The 22,689-nt window shown below is 45.6% G+C and overlaps 1 protein-coding gene across 7 annotated transcripts in view; it reads left to right on the forward strand.

Moving 5' to 3' along the window:
• The window catches only part of PDS5A (PDS5 cohesin associated factor A), a 151,224-nt gene that overhangs the window by 44,732 nt on the left and 83,803 nt on the right, over positions 1-22,689 (forward strand). For all 7 annotated transcript variants that reach the window (XR_013220068.1, XR_013220071.1, XR_013220070.1 and 4 more), the window contains exons 3-4: positions 5,215-5,418; positions 13,578-13,664. Coding sequence is in view for 4 of the 7 variants with exons in the window: in XM_077279896.1 (XP_077136011.1) it covers positions 5,215-5,418; positions 13,578-13,664 (291 nt within the window). In the remaining 3 variants the exon portion in view is untranslated. The remainder of the gene's footprint in view (positions 1-5,214; positions 5,419-13,577; positions 13,665-22,689) is intronic.

A 22,689-nucleotide genomic window follows, 5' to 3' on the forward strand; every position in this document is an offset into this window, starting at 1 on the left:
AATGAAAGTTTTTTATTATTTTATATTTATCCGTGTAGATGGAGATCTGCATTACATTGCTATGCCACTTGAGCCGTGCAGACAGTCGGCGGCCACTGATGTGTTCCTGTTTCCTGTGATGAACCGCTGCTCTTCGCAGCCACTGATTGGCAGCAGTGTTCACGTGTAGTGATGAGTGAACATGCTCTGGTTACGTGTTATTCAAGTATCTCGGGCTTGCTCAAATAATATTTTTGAGTCCCTGCTACTGCATGTTTAACAAACAGGCAAATCCCTCCATGTGTTGCGGCTGTCGAACAGCCATGAGACATGCAGCCGCGGGGACTCAAACCTATTATTCACGCCCGAGATACTCTGATAACACCCGAGCACGATCGGACAGCACGTTATCCAAGCACGCTCGCTCATCACCTTTCATGTGGCATTGCAATATGGGCGAGGGGTGAGTATATGGAGTTTTTGTGTAACATTGGGGACTATAGTATTTAAGTATTACAGTATCATCATATAAGAAAAGTGAACGCTAGAATCCGAGTACGAACATATACATTTTATTAAATATCAGAAAGTGAGTATGTAAGAAGAGTTGTCCCGAGTAGTGGCCAACCCTTTAAAAGCCCTATCTTCAGCATTTATATAACCTTCATTTAATAAATATCCATATAGTAAGCAAAATCGCCACCTCTCGTGTCTCTGTAGTAAGCCTGGCTGCCATCCGCACAGCCGCTGCACTCGCTGGTCTCTGATGCTTGTGTTACTTGGACCAACCGCACGGCCGTGGCACTCGCTGGTCTCTGATGCTTGTGTTACTTGGACCATCCGCACGGCCGTGGCACTCGCTGGTCTCTGATGCTTGTGTTACTTGGACCATCCGCACAGCCGCTGCACTCGCTGGTCTCTGATGCTTGTGTTACTTGGACCAACCGCACGGCCGTGGCACTCGCTGGTCTCTGATGCTTGTGTTACTTGGACCATCCGCATGGCCGCGGCACTCGCTGGTCTCTGATGCTTGTGTTACTTGGACCATCCGCACGGCCGCGGCACTCGCTGGTCTCTGATGCTTGTGTTACTTGGACCATCCGCACGGCCGCGGCACTCACTGGTCTCTGATGCTTGTGTTACTTGAACCATCCGCACAGCCGCGGCACTCACTGGTCTGATGCTTGTGTTACTTGAACCATCCGCACAGCCGCGGCACTCACTGGTCTCTGATGCTTGTGTTACTTGGACCATCCGCACGGCCGTGGCACTCGCTGGTCTCTGATGCTTGTGTTACTTGGACCATCCGCACGGCCACGGTACTCGCTGGTCTCTGATGCTTGTGTTACTTGGACCAGCCGCGGGTTACTTGGACCATCCACACAGCCGCGGCACTCGCTGGTCTCTGATGCTTGTGTTACTTGGACCTTCCGCACGGCCGCGGCACTTTTGCTGGTCTCTGATGCTTGTGTTACTTGGACCATCCACACAGCCGCGGCACTCGCTGGTCTCTGATGCTTGTGTTACTTGGACCTTCCGCACGGCCGCGGCACTTTTGCTGGTCTTTGATGCTTGTGTTACTTGGACCATCCGCACGGCCGCGGCACTCGCTGGTCTCTGATGCTTGTGTTACTTGGACAATTGAATTTCTTAGTGTCTGACACCTGATGTTAATAATATTTCTTCTCACACATGGGGTGCACTTTGCTTTTATCATAGAATTGATTCAGGACCTTGTTTGCTCAGGACATGTTTCCTAGCTCGGTTGGCTAGTAGTAGTAAATAGTTTTATTATTATGTTGTAAATTCATCCATTACATCTGCTTGGACTTTGTACATTCTCCCCATGTTGTTCAGGTGTCCTCCGGTTTCTTCCCATATTCCAGACATACTGATAGGGAGCTTAGATTGTGAGCCCCAGTGGGGACAGCGAGAGATGAGGAGGTATGGAAAGCGCTGTGATAGATGTTGGCGCTTTATAAATAATAATACACAGCTACAGATGTGTCAGGTAATGGCTGGCTATGACTAAGGGCCTAGTCACACAGCGTGTACATGCGTGTTCTGTCTGGGTGTAGGTGGGACCACACACTAAGCCTGAACTATGACCCATTACTGTCAGTTAGCCAATTCACGTGTGTGATTGTACCAAGGATTGTTGGTACATGCAGAGAAAATCACTGTGTTCATCACTTTAGTCTGATTCTTAAATATTTCCTTATTCAGAGTCACTGGGTATGTTAAACAGAGCGCAAATGTGTTTTATCATCTGAGTTCAGTCTTGGGGTATATTCACATGTGGCATTTTTTTTGCTGCGCATTTTACTCGTCATTTTACTTTACTAGCGAAATCGATGAGATTTCTGAAATCATGCACAGGCTGCTTGTTTCTGTGCGAATTTCCAGACATTGTGTTTTTGCTAAGACTCACCATATTTTTCCAGTGTCTTTGCAATGCTTTTCATCTATTAATATGAATGAGTAAAAAGCGTAACAAAACACACGGTTTTCTTTCCACCACCTCTGTTTTTTATGCAGAAAAATAGCTGAAAAATTGGAACTTGTGAACATACCCTTCCAGTTTTGCTTGGCTCCTTGACTGCTGTGAGAGAGTTGAGCTACCCATCTACTTGAATACAGTGGTTGAGTGTCTGGTTATATCTGTGCCATCCTATACACATGCATGCCAAGATGGGCTTAATACGGAGAGGGGTCTAGGCCACTGCCAGACATCTCTGAGAACAAGAGGATCGGACTTGATTTCCTTCTCTCCCCCCTCCCCGAACCTGCTGTTAGGGCAGTCAGGCCCCCACATACAGCTCTGGCAAAAATTAAGAGACCACTGCAAAATGTTCAGTTTGTCTGATTTTTCACTTTATAGGTATATTTTTGAGTAAAATGTAAATTGTTCTTTTATTCTATAAACTACTGACAACATGTCTCCGAATTTCCAAGCAATAAGTTTTGTATTTTCTGAAAATGAGAAATGGTCAAAATAACAAAAAAAGCATTGCTTGCAGGCCTCAAGTTATGCAAAAAAACACGTTTATAATCATTTAGAAACCACAATACTAATATTTTAACTCAGGAAGAGTTCTGAAATCAATATTTTGTTGAATAAGGCTTCTTTTACACATACCAGGTTTTTTGCAGGCCGTATAGCCGCAACTTTCACGGTCTGCCGCAATAACGGACCGCAAAAAACTTGCTCTTCGCCATTTTTTGGGTTTCCAATACTATGGAAATAGTATTGGAAAAAATAAGTCGTTCCGCAAAACCGGAAGTCACGATGCACCACAAAAACAATCTTCCGTTGTTTTTGCGGCCCCATTGATTTTCAATGGGGGCCCTGTCCGTAAGCCGTGAAAAATATCGAGCAGGCTCGATCTTTTTTCATGGCCGTAAAAACGGCCATACGGTGCACAATGAAATTATTGCGGCCCGTTTTTGCGGCCCCATAGAAATCTATTGGGCCGCAAAAATGGCCGCAAAACAGTATGTGTAAAAGAAGCCTTACCATGATTTTTAATCACAGCTTTCATGCGTCTTGGCATGCTTTCCACCAGTCTTTCACATTGCTTTTGGGTGACCTTGTGTCACTCCTGGTACAAAAATTTAGTCAGTTTGTCTTTGTTTGATGGCTTGTGACTATCCATGTTCCTCTTGATTACATTCCAGAGGTTTTCAATGGGCTTCAGATCTGGAGATTGGACTGCCCATGACAGGTATTTCATGTGGTGGTCCTTCATCCACACCTTGATTGACCTAGCCGTGTGGCATGGCGCATTGTCCTGCTGGAAAAAATAGTCCTCAGAGTTAGGGAACTTTGCCTGAGCAGAAGGAATCATCAGTTTTTCCAGGATAACCTTGTATGCGGCTTGATTCATGCGTCCTTCGCAAAGAACAACCTGCCCAATTTCAGCCTTTCTGCAGCATCCCCCGCTCATCACCGATCCTCCACCAAATTTCACAGTGGGTGCAGGACACTGTGGCTTGTACGCCTCTCCAGGTCTCCTTCTAACCATCAGATGACCAGGTGTTGGGCAAAGCTGAAAATTAGACTCATCAGAGAAGATTACCTTACTCCAGTCCTCTATGGCCCAATCCTTATGGTCTTTGGCAAACTTCAGCCTGGCTCTCCTTTTGCTTCTCAATGATGAAAGGCTTTTTTCTAGCTTTACATGACTTGAGTCCTACCGTACCTCTAGGAGCCTGTTATGAACTGTTCTTGCCGTGCACTTCACCCCAGCTTCCATTTGCCATTCCTTTTGTAGGTCACTTGATGTTATCCTGCGGTTGCTGAGTGACATTTGAATAAGATGATGGTCATCCTGGTCAGTGGAGAGTTGTTTTCGCCCTCCGCCGGGCTGTAGCTTCGTTGTCCCCAATGTCTGCTGCTTGACCTTGTTGTAATGGACTGCCGTCTTCAAAATTTTAGGGATGGAGGGAACATGACGCTCACTGTATCCCTCTGCTAGTAAAGCCAAAATTCAGCCCTCCTTTTCCTCACTCAATACTTTTCTTTTCGACTCCTTTGGCGTAGATAAGTTATTTTTTCATTCCTATTACTTTGGGGATATTACTAGCACTTGTTTTTCCATCCAGCTTGTCCTATTGCAAGAGGATTGTGAACACCACAGCAGGGTTTTTTTTTTTAAATATACTTTCCTTCATTAAATAACATTTGGTTAAGATGATCACCTAATCTGAAGCACATTAAATAGAATGAGGTGTACTCTGGTTGGAATTCAACTGACACTGGAATGAAATGGCTGTCAGACATGTAGAGAAGCTGATTTTTATAAAACTGTGCAGTGGTCTCTTCATTTTTGCCAGAGCTGTGTACAGGAGATGGCCGGCTGGTTCCGTACTGGTGTGTCATGCCAGGTGTAGTTGCTCCAACATCAGTCCACTGTGCTTACAACTAATAAGGATGCTTTGTGCACTTAAAGAGGCAGCACACCATGATGGATCCTGTAGAATTATGAATGAAGCTCTGGATTATAATACGTTTCCAAAGCAGTGCGAGTTAGTCAGTGTGATACGTTTATGGGGTTACTGACAGTGCTTTTTTCTAGATTATTTCTAAATGTAAACTATAAAATAGTGCTGAAATGTGAGTTCATACCTCATGCGAGGCACAAGTACGTAGTTTAGGAATGGTGCGTCGTTCGCATATGTCAAACTGATTTTATCATAAACTTATTTTTGTTTTGTGTTTTTTTTTTTTCTCAGATGGTGGTTAAAACGTTTATGGATATGGACCAGGATTCAGAGGATGAAAAACAGCAATATCTCCCTCTAGCCTTGCACCTTTCATCTGAATTCTTCCTCAGGAATCCAAATAAAGATGTCCGCCTCCTCGTGGCATGCTGTTTGGCTGACATCTTCAGAATATATGCACCAGAAGCACCATACACCTCACACGACAAATTAAAGGTAATGTCTCACAACAATTCTGGCTCCTTGTGGAGACTTGGGTTTAATTCAGAATAGCCCAATACAGGAACATGATTTGGTGTGCCATGAGGGCAAGTAAGGCTTTTTTTTTTTTAACCTTATTCCTACATAACGGGGTCATTTCACACTCAGAATACATACAAAAAAATTATTACATTTATCCATGTATAGCAGTTACATGTTGATCGCATGGGGCAAAGTAAAAGGCAGATAAACGCTTATGTGAACACTTCCATCTAAGGCGAAGTTCTCAAGAGCGTTCATCCAGAAAACTTGGACTATTTTTCGTAATTTGTCATCCACATGCAATCTGTGTGCAATACACTTTTATATACGATGACATGTAAAAGTTTCGGCACCCCTGATTAAATTACTGTTATTGTGAACAGTTAAGCAAGTTGAAGATAAAATTATCTCTAAAAGGCCTAAAGTTACAGTTGACACATTTCCTTTGTATTTTAGGCAAAAACTTATATCTTTTCATCTTTTACATTTTAAAAATTCCAAAATGGAAAATTGGCTGATGCAAAAGTTTGGCCACCCTGCATGATTAGCACCTAGTAGAACCCTCTTTTAGTAAATTCTTTTTGTAGCCAACCAAGAGTCTTTAAATTCTTGTTTGAGAGATTTTCATCCATTCTTCCGTCTCTAAGATTCTGGGTCATCTTGCATTCACTGCTATTTTGAGGGCTAGCCACAGATTTTCATTGATGTTCAAATCAGAGGACTGTGAGGCCATTGTAAAGCCTTCAGCTTGTTCCTTTTGAGGTAGTCTATTGTTGATTTTGACTTGTGTTTAGGATCATTATCCATTTGTAGAAGCCATCCTCTTTTTCAACTTCAGCTTTTTTACAGACGGTGTTATGTTTTCATCAAGAATTTGTTGAAATGTCATTGAATCCATTCTTCCCTCTTCCTGTAAAATGTTCCCTGTGCCATTGGCTGCAACATAACCCCATAGTTTGATACCACCCCCGTGCTTAATGGCAGGCGAGATGTTCTTTTCCTGAAATTCTGTGCTTTTTTTCTCTCCACATGTATTATTGATCATTGTATTTAAAGTGTTCTATGTTAACCTCATCAGTCCACAGGACTGCTTAGATGTTCTTTTGCATAGTTTTGACTCTGAATTTTATGGTCAGGATGACGGAGAGGTTTTCTTCAAATGACTCTTTCATTAAAGCCATATTTGTGTGGGTGTCTCCGTACAGTAGCACAATGTACCACAGCTCCAGATTCTGCTAAATCTTTCTGAATGTCTTTTGCAGTCAAGCAGGGGTTCTGATTTGCCTCTCTGACAATCCTATGACTAGCTATCACAGAAATTTTGCTTGGTCTTCCAGACCTTATCTTGACCTCTACTGTTCCTGTTTCCATTTCTTTATTACATTTCAAACTGAGAAAAGGGCAACTTGAAACCTCTTTCCTATCTTCTTATAGCCATCTCCTGCTTTGTGGGCCTCCAACATTTTCATTTTCAGAGGGTTAGGCAGCTTCTTAGAAGAACCTATGGCTGCAGGTTTTTTGGCACAATGTCAGAGGAGGCTTTTTTTTTTTTTTATAAAGCTGGGAACTTTGCATCACCTGGCCCTTCCTAACGATGATGGTGAACAAGCCATAACCCTAACAGGCTAGTTAAGGTCTGAAACCTTGGCCAGAGTTTTCTGAGCTCACAAATATCCCAAGGGTGCCCAAACTGCAGCTATGTACGTGCGATTGCCACCGGGTGATCAGCTAATATCACAGCTGAGACCCGCTCTCAGCAGATTAACCCACTAAATGCTGTGATCGATATCAATCGCAGCATTTAGAATGCAGCTGGAGGGAGCCCCCTCCGATCGGCGTTCCCTGCATGTCCATGATGACACCCGGATCACCAGGCTCAAGCAAATTACTTCGATCATGAGCAGTGCACGATTCAACTAACTGGTGTCAGTGCAACCAGCTGAAAAGCATAGCAATGCTCCTGCAAAACGTGCGCTTTTTACAGTTATAAATAAAAGGCTTGGCAATTGTCCTGTCGGTGAAGGATTAATGTGGACATATTTTCTTTATGTAAAGTGTTGTTCTGAAAGTGATGTTTCATTGCGATATGTGGACGGTACTCCAAATTGAGGAGGGCGCCCAGATCAGTGCTAGTCACTGGCTCTGGTTCAGGCGCTGCTCTGTATATAGAAAGTGATGGCTATAACCGTGCCTCCGGCAGTCAGCCCTAAATCGTACCTGTGCCACCCCTATTACTGAAACCCAAGGCTGCCGGTATGAATAAAGTTAATTTCCTCCTGGCAGCGGGACTCTCGGTGCGGGCGCCAAGCAGGGTCAGAACATGATTAACCACATATTTGCAGGTTAGTAGCATTTTTTCACGTGTCAGGTTCCCATTATGGTCTGGTGACAAAATTGCTGCGACCAGAAATTTTTTTGTAACCCCATTAGCATTTATTAGAAGCCATAATGTGATGTTGCAATTTCCATATTGCATGACCAATGTCACCATGTATTCCTGGCCTAACTATTGAGCTACAGCTGAAAACCATAGAAATGCTAAGCTGTGTGCAATACTGTGGTAGACACTGTTACTCACTAGAACTACACAGTAGTACACCGGCATTATTTGTGTGTTACTTGACATATACAGGGAAGGTTTTACACAAAGTGGGGCCCAAATGCTCACACATTGCACCATCACATTTACCGTAGTTTAGGACGTTAACCCCTTAGTGACAGAGCCAATTTGGTACTTAATGACCGAGTCAATTTTTACAATTCTGACCACTGTCACTTTATCTACTATATAATTGTCTAAGGGTCACTTCCGTCTGTCTGTCCTTCTGTCTGTCTGTCACGGATATTCATTGGTCGCGGCCTCTGTCTATCATGGAAATCCAAGTCGCTGATTGGTCGCGGCAAAACAGCCACGACCAATCAGCGACGGCCACAGTCCGGAAGAAATTGGCCGCTCCTTACTCCCCGCAGTCAGTGCGCGGCGCCCGCATACTCCCCTCCAGTCACCGCTCACACAGGGTTAATGGCAGCGTTGACCGCGGTGTAACGCACTCGGTTAACGCTGCTATTAACCCTGTGTGACCAACGTTTACTATTCATGCTGCCTATGCAGCATGAATAGTAAAAAGATCTAATGTTAAAAATAATTAAAAAAAATAAAAAATAGTTACATACTCGCCCTCCATTGGCCCCCGGATCGAAGCGGTTACCGATGCTCCCGGATCGAAGCGGTTACCGACTCTTCTCGCGACGCCCCGGTGACCGCTCCATGCATTGCGGTCTTGCGAGATGATGACCTGTGGTCTCGCGAGACCGCTACGTCATCATCTCGCGAGACCGCAATGCACTCTTCAGACCGGAGCGCACGAGGACCATCGGTAACCGCTTCGATCCGGGAGCATCGGTAACCGCTTCGATCCGGGAGCCAACGGAGGGTCAGTATGTAACTTTTATTTTAATTCTTTTTTTAATAGGGATACGGTGCATACTACGTGACTGGCCAATATACTACGTGACTGGGCAGTATACTACATGGCTCTGTGCTGTATACTACGTGACTGGGCAATATACTATGTGGCTGGGCAATATACTACGTAGCTCTGTGCTGTATACTACGTGGCTGGACAATATACTACGTGGTTGGGCAATATACTGCGTAGCTGGGCAATATACTACGTGACTGGGCAGTATACTACGTGACTCTGTGCTGTATCCTACGTGACTGGGCAATATAATACGTCGCTGTGCAATATACTACATGACTGGGCAATACACTAAGTGGCTGGGCAATATACTAAGTGGCTGGGCAATATACTAAGTGGCTGGGCAATATACTAAGTGGCTGGGCAATATACTAAGTGGCTGGGCAATATACTAAGTGGCTGGGCAATATACTATGTGGCTGGGCAATATACTCCGTGGCTCTGTGCTGTATACTACGTGGCTGGGCAATATACTACGTGGCTGGGCAATATACTACGTGGCTGGGCAATATACTACGTGGCTGGGCAATATACTACGTGGGCTGTGCAATATACTACGTGGACATGCATATTCTAGAATACCCGATGCGTTAGAATCGGGCCACCAACTAGTGAGGTTATAACTCTGGAACGCTTTAACAGATCCTGCTGATTCTGAGATTGTTTTTTCGTGACATATTGTACTTCATGTTAGTGGTAACATTTCTTCGATATTAGTGGCAATTATTTATGAAAAAAACGGAAATATGGCGAAAATTTTAAAAATTTTGCATGTTCAAACTTTGTATTTTTATGCCCTTAAATCAGAGAGATATGTCACACAAAATAGTTAATAAATAACATTTCCCACATGTCTACCGTACTTTACATCAGCACAATTTTGGAACCAAAATTTTTTTTTGTTAGGGAGTTATAAGGGTTAAAAGTTGACCAGCAATTTCTCATTTTTACAGCACCAGTTTTTTTTTACCTCATCACATTTGAAGTCATTTTGAGGGGTCTATATGATAGAAAATAACCAAGTGTGACACCATTCTAAAAACTGCACCCCTCAAGGTTCTCAAAACCACATTCAAGAAGTTTATTAACCCTTTACGTGCTTCACAGGAACTGAAACAATGTGGAAGGAAAAAATGAACATTTAACTTTTTTTGCAAACATTTTACTTTAGAACCATTTTTTTTTTATTTTCACTAGTGTAAAAACAGAAATTTTACCATAAATTTTGTTGTGCATTTTCTCCTGAGTACGTCGATACCCCATATGTGTGGGTAAACCACTGTTTGGGCGCATCGCAGAGCTTGGAAGAGAAGGAGTGCCGTTTTACTTTTTCAATGTAGAATTGGCTGGAATTGAGATTGGATGCCATGTCACGTTTGGAGAGCCCCTGATGTGCCTAAACAGTAGAAACCCCCCACAAGTGACCCCATTTTGGAAACTAGACCCCTTAAGGAACTTATCTAGATGTGTGGTGAGCACTTTAAACTCCCAGGTGCTTCACAGAAGTTTATAACGTAGAGCCATGAAAATAAAAAATCGCATTTTTTCTACAAAAATGATCTTTTTGCCCCCAAATTTTTATTTTCACAAGGGTAACAGGAGAAATTAGACCACAAAAGTTGTTGTGCAATTTCTCCTGAGTACGTCGATACCTCATATGTGGGGGTAAACCACTATTTCGGCGCACTGCAGAGCTTGGAAGAGGAGTGCCGTTTTACTTTTTCAATGTAGAATTGGCTGGAATTGAGATCGGACGCCATGTCGCGTTTGGAGAGCCCCTGATGTGCCTAAAGAGTGGAAACCCCCCACAAGTGACCCCATTTTGGAAACTAGACCCCTTAAGGAACTTATCTAGATGTGTGGTGAGCAATTTAAACCCCCAGGTGCTTCACGGAAGTTTATAACATAGAGCCGTGAAAATAAAAAATCCTTTTTTTTTTTCCTCAAAAATGATTTTTTAGCCTGCAATTTTTTATTTTCTCAAGGGTAACAGGAGACATTGGACCCCAAGATCTGTTGACCAGTTTGTCCTGAGTACGCTGATACCCAATATGTGGGGGGGGGGGGGGGGGGGGCACTGTTTGGACACCCATCGGGGCTCGGAAGGGAAGGAGCACCGCTTGGAATGTAGACTTTGATGGGATAGTCTGTGGGCGTCATGTTGCATTTGCAGAGCTCCTGATGTACCTAAACAGTAGAAACCCCCCACAAGTGACCCCATTTTGTAAACTAGACCCCCCAAAGAGCTTATCTAGATGTGTGGTGACCACTATGAACCCCCAACTGCTTCACAGAAGTTTATAATGTAGAGCCATGAAAATAAAAAAAATCATATTTTTTCCACAAAAATGATCTTTTCACCCCCAAATTTTTACTTTCACAAGGGTAACAGGAGAAATTGGACCCCAAAGTTTATTGTTCAATTTATGCTGAGTAGGCTGATACCCCATATGTGGGGGTAAACCACTTTTTGGGCGCATGGCAGAGCTCGGAAGGGAAGGAGCGCCGTTTTGGAATGCAGACTTTGATAGAATGGTCTGTGGGCGTTATGTTGCATTTGCAGAGCTCCCGATGTACCTAAACAGTAGAAACCTCCCACAAGTGACCCCATTTTGGAAACTAGACCCCCCAAGGAACTTAACTAGATGTGTTGTGAGAACTTTGAATTCCCAAGTGCTTCACAGAAGTTTATAATGCAGAGTCGTGAAAATAAAAAAAAAAAAAAATTTCCACACAAGTTTTTTTAGCCCCCCAATTTTTATTTTCACAAGGGTAACATGAGAAATTGGACCCCAAAAGTTGTTGTCCAGTTTATCCCGAGTACGCTGATCCCCCATATGTGGGGGTAAACCACTGTTTGGGCGCACGGCAGAGCTCAGAACGGAGGGAGCACCATTTGACTTTTTGAGCGCAAAATTGGCTGTGGCGTTTAGAGACCCCCTGATGTACCAAAACAGTGGAAACCCCCCAATCAATTCTAACTCCAACCCTAACACCAACACACCCCTAACCCTAATCCCAACCCGATCCCATAATCCTAATCACAACCCTAACGATAATCACAACCCTAACCCCAAAAAAACATAACCCTAATCAGAACCCTAAATCCAACACACCCCTAATCCTAATCTCAACCCTAACCTCAAACCTAACCCTAATCCCAATACAACCCTAATCCTAACCTTAACCCTAATCCCAAACGTAACCCTAATGCCAACCCTAATCCAAACCCTAACCCTAATCCCAACCCTAGCCCTAACTTTAGCCGCAACCCTAGCCCTAACTTTAGCCCCAACCCTAGCACTAACTTTAGCCCCAATCCTAACCCTAAATTTAGCCCCAACCCTAACCCTAAATTTAGCCCCAACTCCTCTAGCTGCCGGCCGGCAGATCATTTTCTTACCGGAAGATGAAGCCGGTGAGCAGGAGAGGACATAGGAGGACCCAGGGACACCGGTAAGTATAACAGGGTCCCCGAATCCCCCTATTTCTCTGTCCTCTGATGTGCGATCACATCAGAGGACAGAGAATTACACATTGCGCTTTTGGGTTTTTTTTGCGGTCGCCGGTAAACAGTTAATTACCAGCGATCGCAAAACAGGAAAACAGGAGTCGGTAAAAACCGACCCCGATCATGTTCTTTGGGGTCTTTGGGCTACCCCCGGCAGCCGAGACCCCAAAGATCTTCCGGGTGCCGGCCGGCGGGTGCACTGCTCATGCGCCAGCCATTTTTTGGCCGGAACAAGATGGTGGCGCCCATCGGGAGCCACGAGGAGCACCGGGGGAGTATTGGGGGGCGATCGGGGACCCCATTTCTCTGTCCTCTGATGTGTGATCACATCGGAGGACAGAGAAATTAAATGGGAAATCGCGTTTTTTTTGCGACCGCCGGTAAACGGTTAATTACCAGCGATTGCAACCCGGGGGTCGGTAAAACCCCCCCAAATCATGTTCTCTGGGGTCTCTGCTACCCCCGGTAACCGAGACCCCAGAGAAAATCCGACTCTAGGGGGGCGCTATTCACTTTTTCCACAGCCCCGTTAATTAACGGCGCTGTGGTTTAAGTACCCTTAACTGCCGCTGTTAAAAGGCGTTAAGGGGTTAAATGAACGTGATCAACAATGTTCATGTCGTTGTTTACACTAGATCATTAGTCTGTCCCCATACCTATCATGTTATCAGCAGCAGATCTGCAGTCTTCACCGGCCATGTGCTGCTGAGAGCAGTGATTTATGTTCCCTCGTAAACAATTTAATCATTGATGAATAGGCAGCATTTTGCTCGTGGGGCGATTGTTGACCTGTAAACACCTCTGAACTCTCCTCTGTGCTGCCGGGATTTACACACCCGTACCAGGAGCACATACATGCATACATAATGTCTTAGAGGTGCTCATATGGTGGAAATGTAGTGTTATATAGCTCCCTGTATACACTACAGCCATGAACCTGGCTCCAGCAGATGTATATCTGGAATCTTCCTTTGTGTTTTTGGTGCGATGAACCAGCAGACCTCCTGTATTTATGTAGCCCTGAAGCACAAGAGCGGACCTGTTAATTTTCTGCATAAGTTTAGTCTAGCTGTGTCTGTAGCTCTGCATTTCTGTTATGCTGTAAGTCATTGCATCTCTCATCCTTTTTCTTTTTACAGGACATTTTCTTGTTTATAACAAGGCAGTTGAAGGGTCTAGAAGACACCAAAAGCCCACAGTTCAACAGATACTTCTACCTGCTGGAGGTAACCATTATTTCACATTTTGATGTTCTTTTTATTACAATTGATCCCGTTTCCTCATTACTAGGGCAGAGGAGTTAGTATATCGCTGGCCCAGGTCTAGGTTTCATGTAACATGGCCTGATCCCTCGGTGACGGGACGTCATCGCCGCTGGCAGATCTAGCATTTTCAGAAACAAATTCACTCCTCCAGGACATACACTCACCGGCCACTTTATTAGGTACACCTGTCCAACTTCTTGTTAACACTTAATTTCTAATCAGCCAATCACATGGCGGCAACTCAGTGCATTTAGGCATGTAGACATGGTCAAGACAATCTCCTGCAGTTCAAACCGAGCATCAGTATGGGGAAGAAAGGTGATTTGAGTGCCTTTGAACGTGGCATGGTTGTTGGTGCCAGAAGGGCTGGTCTGAGTATTTCAGAAACTGCTGATCTACTGAGATTTTCACGCACAACCATCTCTAGGGTTTACAGAGAATGGTCCGAAAAAGAAAAAAAATCCAGTGAGCGGCAGTTCTGTGGGCGGAAATGCCTTGTTGATGCCAGAGGTCAGAGGAGAATGGGCAGACTGGTTCGAGCTGATAGAAAGGCAACAGTGACTCAAATCGCCACCCGTTACAACCAAGGTAGGCCTAAGAGCATCTCTGAACGCACAGTGCGTCGAACTTTGAGGCAGATGGGCTACAGCAGCAGAAGACCACACCGGGTACCACTCCTTTCAGCTAAGAACAGGAAACTGAGGCTACAATTTGCACAAGCTCATCGAAATTGGACAGTAGAAGATTGGAAAAACGTTGCTTGGTCTGATGAGTCTCGATTTCTGCTGCGACATTCGGATGGTAGGGTCAGAATTTGGCGTAAACAACATGAAAGCATGGATCCATCCTGCCTTGTATGGAGCATCTTTGGGATGTGCAGCCGACAAATCTGCGGCAACTGTGTGATGCCATCATGTCAATATGGACCAAAATCTCTGAGGAATGCTTCCAGCACCTTGTTGAATCTATGCCACGAAGAATTGAGGCAGTTCTGAAGGCAAAAGGGGGTCCAACCCGTTACTAGCATGGTGTACCTAATAAAGTGGCCGGTGAGTGTATATCTTACTGATGCCTTATTGTGGTAGGTCTTGTCTAGCTGCTGACATATTCTGAAATGATCCTGTTGTGTTTATTGATTTTATATACTTTCTAATGAACATAAGAGACCTGATGCTAATGTCAGACCATGCAGTAGCCCCAGCCTTGTCCTCTGACTGCTGCCCCATTGTGTCCCACCATTCGCAAATATGTATTTACCGTATATACTCGAGTATAAGCCGAGATTTTCAGCCCAAATTTTTGGGCTGAAAGTGCCCCCTCGGCTTATACTCGAGTCATGATCGGTGGTGGGGTCGGCGGGTGAGCACCGTCATATACTTACCTGCTTCCGGGGCTCCTGTCGCCCCCCCTGCACGTCCCACTGTCTCCGGGTGCCGCAGCCTCTTCCCCTGAGCGGTCACGTGGGACCGCTCATTAGAGAAATGAATAGGCTGCTCCACCTCCCATAGGGGCGGAGCCGCCTATTCATTTCTCTAATGAAGCGGTGCCGGTGACCGCTGACAGAGAAAGAGGCTGCGGCACCGAAGACAGACAGGGGGAAGGAGCGGGACGCCGGGAGCAGGTAAGTATCGCATATTCACCTCTCCTCGTTCCACACGCCGGGCGTCGGCGCCATCTTCCCGGCGTCTCTCTGCACTGACTGCAGGCAGAGGGCGCGATGACGCAATAGTGTGCGCGCCGCCCTCTGCCTGATCAGTCAGTGCAGAGAGACGCCGGGAAGATGGCGCCGAGGAGCTGCAAGCAAGACAGGTGAGTATGTGTTTTTGTTTTTTTTATTGCAGCGGCAGCAACAGCACATATTTATGTGGAGCACCTATGGGGCAATGGTGCAGAGCACTATATGGCAGAGCTATGGGGCAACAGTGCAGAACACTATATGGCACAGCTATAGGGCAATGGTGCAGAGCACTATATGGCACAGCTATGGGGCAATGGTGCAGAGCACTATATGGCACAGCTATGGGGCAATGGTGCAGAGCACTATATGGCACAGCTATGGGGCAATGGTGCAGAGCACTATATGGCACAGCTATGGGGCAACGGTGCAGAGCACTATATGGCACAGCTATGGGGCAACAGTGCAGAACACTATATGGCACAGCTATAGGGCAATGGTGCAGAGCACTATATGGCACAGCTATGGGGCAATGGTGCAGAGCACTATATGGCACAGCTATGGGGCAATGGTGCAGAGCACTATATGGCAGAGCTATGGGGCAATGGTGCAGAGCACTATATGGCACAGCTATGGGGCAATGGTGCAGAGCACTATATGGCAGAGCTATGGGGCAATGGTGCAGAGCACTATATGGCAGAGCTATGGGGCAATGGTGCAGAGCACTATATGGCAGAGCTATGGGGCAACGGTGCAGAGCACTATATGGCACAGCTATGGGGCAATGGTGCAGAGCACTATATGGCACAGCTATGGGGCAACGGTGCAGAGCACTATATGGCACAGCTATGGGGCAACGGTGCAGAGCACTATATGGCAGAGCTATGGGGCAACGGTGCAGAGCACTATATGGCACAGCTATAGGGCAATGGTGCAGAGCACTATATGGCACAGCTATGGGGCAATGGTGCAGAGCACTATATGGCACAGCTATGGGGCAACGGTGCAGAGCACTATATGGCACAGCTATGGGGCAACGGTGCAGAGCACTATATGGCACAGCTATGGGGCAATGGTGCAGAGCACTATATGGCACAGCTATGGGGCAATGGTGCAGAGCACTATATGGCACAGCTATGGGGCAATGGTGCAGAGCACTATATGGCAGAGCTATGGGGCAATGGTGCAGAGCATTATATGGCAGAGCTATGGGGCAACGGTGCAGAGCACTATATGGCACAGCTATGGGGCAACGGTGCAGAGCACTATATGGCACAGCTATGGGGCAACGGTGCAGAGCACTATATGGCACAGCTATGGGGCAACGGTGCAGAGCACTATATATATGGCACAGCTATGGGGCAACGGTGCAGAGCACTATATGGCAGAGCTATGGGGCAACGGTGCAGAGCACTATATGGCACAGCTATGGGGCAATGGTGCAGAGCATATATATATATGGCACAGCTATCTATGGGGCAACGGTGCAGAGCATTGTATATATGGCACAGCTTTATGTGGAGTATCTATGGGGCAACGGTGCAGAGCATTGTATATATGGCACAGCTTTATGTGGAGTATCTATGGGGCCATAATGAACGGTGCAGAGCATTATATATGGCACAGCTTTATGTGGAGCATCTATGGGGCCATAATGAATGGTATGGAGTATCTATTTCTAATTTTGAAATTCACCGGTACCTGCTGCATTTTCCACCCTAGGCTTATACTCGAGTCAATAAGTTTTCCCAGTTTTTTGTGGCAAAATTAGGGGGGTCGGCTTATACTCGGGTCGGCTTATACTCGAGTATATACGGTAGCCTTGTTTGGTCATTTTGGCATGTTACCCTGTAATGGCTCTGACATTTCTGTGTGTACATAGTGGCCCACAGGCATTAGTGGATATCATGTCATATCACAGTGATAATTCCCACATACGGTCCTCAGTTTTACAGTTGTAACTACAGTACATCAGTACTCGAGGGAGGACATATCATTGGTGTAGCCACACAGGGGCCCAAGAGGTAATGGGGCCAATCAGCATCTGTCATAAACTGAACTATTGGGCTGCACAGGGGCCCTTTTCTGTCCACCCTCCTCTATATTGCCTTCACAGTGGTCAGTGATCCCGATCATGCCTCTTGTCATTACTGTGTCCTTACAGTAAGCCAGCACATTACTCTCCCCCACCTATCCTGCACGCCATTGTCACGGTCACTGCGCCATCTGCTGGTAAACCTCTGCATGCACATTCCTGTCTTGCATCTATCCTTGGCAAGACACAGCAGGAGGAGCAGGCGGCCGTTCTCTGAGGGCTGTAGTGTCACCAAGAAGGCAGGGTTTACCCAGCTCTCCGTGTGTCACTTGTGTACCCATTTCTGGCATTTGTCCTTTTTATGTCTTCCCTTATAATAAGATACCAGATATCTTCTGTTGGGGTCTTTATCCTTCTATGGGTAATAAAACCTGTCTCTATAACACGGCATACAGTCTTCCTAGCTATAATGATGTGCCGATCACATGTAACCAGGGCTGTGGAGTCGCAGGCAGATTCAGTAGAAATGTACTTACACCAGCTTTGGGGGAAAAAAATGTGTGTATTTAGAGTCTGGCAATGTTATTATATCACTCAGGCCTTAATTATACAAAAAAAAAAAAGTTACCTGTTTACTGCAGTAAATAGATACTAATTATTGGTGAGTGTAAGCTAGATTCATGTGTGTGGAAATCCAGCCTGATCCCTGTTAGGCCGGGTTCACACTAGTGTTTGTGTATGCAGCATAGGGCTTCGGACTTCTTACCTTCAGATCTGCATGCATCCGCATCCGTCCTGTGTACCTATCTTTAACATTGTTTACGCAGGGACATGCGTGGTCATGCGTTGTATGCGGATGCGTCCCGTGCAGCGTTTTGATGTAACCGCCGAATGCAACATGTTGCATACACAAACGCTAGTGTGAACCTAGCCTTAGTGACTGCACAGCCTGCACGTAACGCCATATGCTGCCTTATATCTTCCTGTCGATTTAGCTCCTTCTCCGTACTAGTTTTGTTCTTTTTCCCCTTGAACTCTCCTAACAATGCAATGACGTCTAATGCTCATATGGATGTTTTGTGCATTTACACTACACCATTATCGTGAGTGAGTGTGCCGAGGAACGCTTGTTTCACAGTAATCTTGCAGTGTAAACAGGCTGCCGACCACCTGACAGATTAACAGAACTCGGGTCGGGTCGTCGGGTGAAGTGATAAAAAAAAAAAAAATTCTCAGCAGCGCAAAGTAAACAGGGAATGTGATTCCAAGAACAATGGCAGCCCATGTGCACTGAGCATCTACAGATGATAGTGTGCACATCTGCAGCAGGGTCAGCCCATATAAACAGTCTATTAACCCCTTAAAGGGAACCTGTCACCCCCCCCCCCCCCCCCCCAGGCGTTTTTAACTAAAAGAGCCACCTTGTGCAGCAGTAATGCTGCATTCTGACAAGGTGGCTCTTTGTTATTGGTGCTGTAATTGCTGAAATAATCAGTTTTGTAATTTGTCCTAAATACCTTTCTTCAGTCCTGGAGGCAGGCCTTTCCCCCCTGCTGCAGACGCCACACAGCCGTCACTCAAATCTTCTTGGCGCCGGGCGCCGCCTCCTCACCACTGTTTTGAAATGAGCCGGCGCCTGCGCTCTTTTCTCCTGCCTTGGGCAGGCGCAGTGAGCGCTGCCTGTCCTCTGTCCTCATGCAGTCTAGCTGACTGCGCCTGTGCGGCCGCCCTGCCTGTGAATCGCAGCCCCGCAGTAAGAATAAATCAGAAGACATTGCGGGGCTGGGATCCACAGGCAGGGCGGCCGTACAGGCGCAGTCAACTAGACTTCATACGAGGACAGACGGCCAGCGCGCTCACTATGCCTGCCCAAGGCAGGAGAAAAGAGCGCAGGCGCCGGCTCATTTCAAAACAGCAATGAGGAGGCGGCGCCAAGAGGATTTGAGTGACGGCTGTGTGGCGTCTGCAGCAGGGGGGAAAGGCCTGCCTCCAGGACTGAAGAAAGATATTTAGGACAAATTACAAAACAGATTATTTCTGCAGTTACAGCACCAATAACTAAAAGAGCCACCTTGTCAGAATGCAGCATTACTGCTGCACAAGGTGGCTCTTTTAGTTAAAAACGCCTGGGGGAGGGGGGGGGACAGGTTCCCTTTAATGACCACCAATACGACTTAAAACTGACCTGCGATATAAGAGAATAGCATGCCCTGACGGGTGACAATCCTGCAGCTGTCAGCTGTACATTATATCTGACAAGATGCTGCATCAGCCACTATCAGTGTTGGCACTCACCATGGCCGTTTAACTCTTTAAATACTGCTGTCAATAGTGACTACAGCATCTAGGTGGTTAATAGTGTGTGTGTGGGGGCTTTCTTTTTAACCCCATCGTCACCCTGAAATCTTGATCGTGTGGTCCTGATGTTTGCGATGGTAAAGTCTTCCAGCTATAGTAACCTGTTCAGAACTTAGAAACATTTAAGTGGTAAAAATACATTTTTTTCATTCCGGTCATTAACTCCTAAAAAAGCACCTGATGGGTTAATAAACTGCCTGAAAGCAATTTTGAATACATTGAAGGGCGCTGTTTTTAAAATGGTATCGCTTTTGGGGGATTCCAATACACAGGACCAACAGTCATTTCAAAACTGAATTGGTCCCTTAAAAAAATAAGCTTTGTAAATTTCCTTGAGAAAAATTAAAAACTACTGCTACATTTTAAAATCTTTTTAACCCCTTCATGACCCAGCCTATTTTGACCTTAATGACCTGGCCGTTTTTTGCAATTCTGACCAGTGTCCCTATATGAGGTAATAACTCAGGAACGCTTCAACGGATCCTATCGATTCTGAGATTGTTTTTTAGTGACATATTGGGCTTCATGGTGGTGGTAAATATAGGTCGATAATTTTTGCATTTATTTGTGAAAAAAAACGGAAATTTGGCGAAAAATTTGAAAATTTTGCAATTTTCAAATTTTGAATTTTCATTCTGTTAAACCAGAGTTATGTGACACAAAATAGTTACTAAATAACATTTTCCACATGTCTACTTTACATCAGCACAATTTTGGAAACAACATTTTTTTTTTTGCTAGGAAGTTATGAGGGTTAAAAATTGACCAGTGATTTCTCATTTTTACAACAAAATTTACAAAACCATTTTTTTTAGGGACCACCTCACATTTGAAGTCAGTTTGAGGGGTCTATATGGCTGAAAATACCCAAAAGTGACACCATTCTGAAAACTGCACCCCTCAAGGTGCTCAAAAACACATTCAAGAAGTTTATTAACCCTTCAGGTGTTTCACAGCAGCAGAAGCAACATGGAAGGAAAAAATGAACATTTAACTTTTTAGTCACAAAAATGATCTTTTCGCAACAATTTTTTTATTTTCCCAAGGGTAAAAGGAGAAACTGGACCCCGAAAGTTGTTGTCCAATTTGTCCTGAGTACGCTGTTACCCCATATGTGGGGGGAACCACTGTTTGGGCGCACGACAGGGCTCAGAAGGAAAGGAGCGCCATTTGACTTTTTGAATTAAAAATTGGCTCCAATCTTTAGCGGACACCATGTCGCGTTTGGAGAGCCCCTGTGTGCCTAAACATTGGAGCTCCCCCACAAGTGACCCCATTTTGGAAACTAGACCCCCCAAGGAACTTATGTAGATGCATAGTGAGCACTTTAACCCCTTTCCGACCTTTGACGCCACGTAGGCGTCATGAAAGTCGGTGCCAATCCGACCTGTGACGCCTATGTGGCGTCATGGAATGATCGCGTCCCTGCAGATCGGGTGAAAGGGTTAACTCCAATTTCACCCGATCTGCAGGGACAGAGGGGGAGTGGTACTTCAGCCCAGGGGGGGTGGCTTCACCCCCTCGTGGCTACGATCGCTCTGATTGGCTGTTGAAAGTGCAACAGCCAATCAGAGCAATTCGTAATATTTCACCTATAAAAAGTGGTGAAATATTACAATCCAGCCATGGCCGATGCGGCAATATCATCGGCCATGGCTGGAATCCGTGATTTGCCTCCCCCCCACAGCCACCGATCGCCTCCCCAGTCCTCCGTTCTGTCCCGTAGTCCCTTCCGTCCGCCTGTCCGCTCCCCCCGTGCTCCAATCCACCCCCCCGTTCTCCGATCCCCCCCCCTCCCTCATACTTACCGAGCCTCTCGGAGTCCGTCCGTCTTCTCCATGGGCGCCGCCATCTTCCAAAATGGCGGGCGCATGCGCAGTGCGCCCGCCGAATCTGCCGGCCGCAGAGTCGTTCCAGGTACATTTTGATCACTGTGATAAAACCTATCACAGTGATCAAAATAAAATAAAAATAATTATATAATAAAAATAGTAAATGACCCCCCCCCCCCTTTATCACCCCCATAGGTAGGGACAATAATAAAATAAAGACAATATTTTTTTTTTTCTGCACTAGGGTTAGGGCTAGGGTTAGCGTTAGGGCTAGGATTAGGGTTAGGGCTAGGGTAAACCACTGTTTGGGCACACGGTAAGGCTCGGAAGGGAAGGAGCGCCATTTGACTTTTTGAATGAAAAATTAGCTCCAATCGTTAGCGGACACCATGTCGCGTTTGGAAAGCCCCTGTGTGCCTAAACATTGGAGCTCCCCCACAAGTGACCCCATTTTGGAAACTAGACCCCCCAAGGAACTTATCTAGATGCATAGTGAGCACTTTAAACCCTCAGGTGCTTCAAAAATTGATCCGTAAAAATGAAAAAGTACTTTTTTTTTCACAAAAAAATTCTTTCAGCCTCAATTTTTTCATTTTCTCATGGGCAACAGTATAAAATGGATCCTAAAATTTGTTGGGCAATTTCTCCTGAGTGCGCCGATACCTCATATGTGGGGGTAAACCACTGTTTCGGTGCAAGGCTCGGAAGGGAAGGCAAGCCATTTGGCTTTTTGAATGGAAACTTAGCTCCAATCGTTAGCGGACACCATGTCGCATTTGGAGAGCCCCTGTGTGCCTAAACATTGGAGCTCCCCCACAAGTGACCCCATTTTGGACCCAAGTGCTTCACAGAAGTTTATAACGCGGAGCCGTGAAAATAAAAAAAACATTTTTCTTTCCTCAAAAATAATTTTTTAGCCCAGAATTTTTTATTTTCCCAAGGGTAACAGGAGAAATTTGACCCCAAAAGTTGTTGACCAGTTTCTCCTGAGTACGCTGATACCCCATATGTGGGGGTAAACCACTGTTTGGGCACACGTCGGGGATCGGAAGGGAGAGAGCACCATTTAACATTTTCAACGCAAGA

This window comes from Ranitomeya variabilis, chromosome 1, assembly GCF_051348905.1.
Source record: "Ranitomeya variabilis isolate aRanVar5 chromosome 1, aRanVar5.hap1, whole genome shotgun sequence".
NCBI lineage: Eukaryota > Metazoa > Chordata > Amphibia > Anura > Dendrobatidae > Ranitomeya > Ranitomeya variabilis.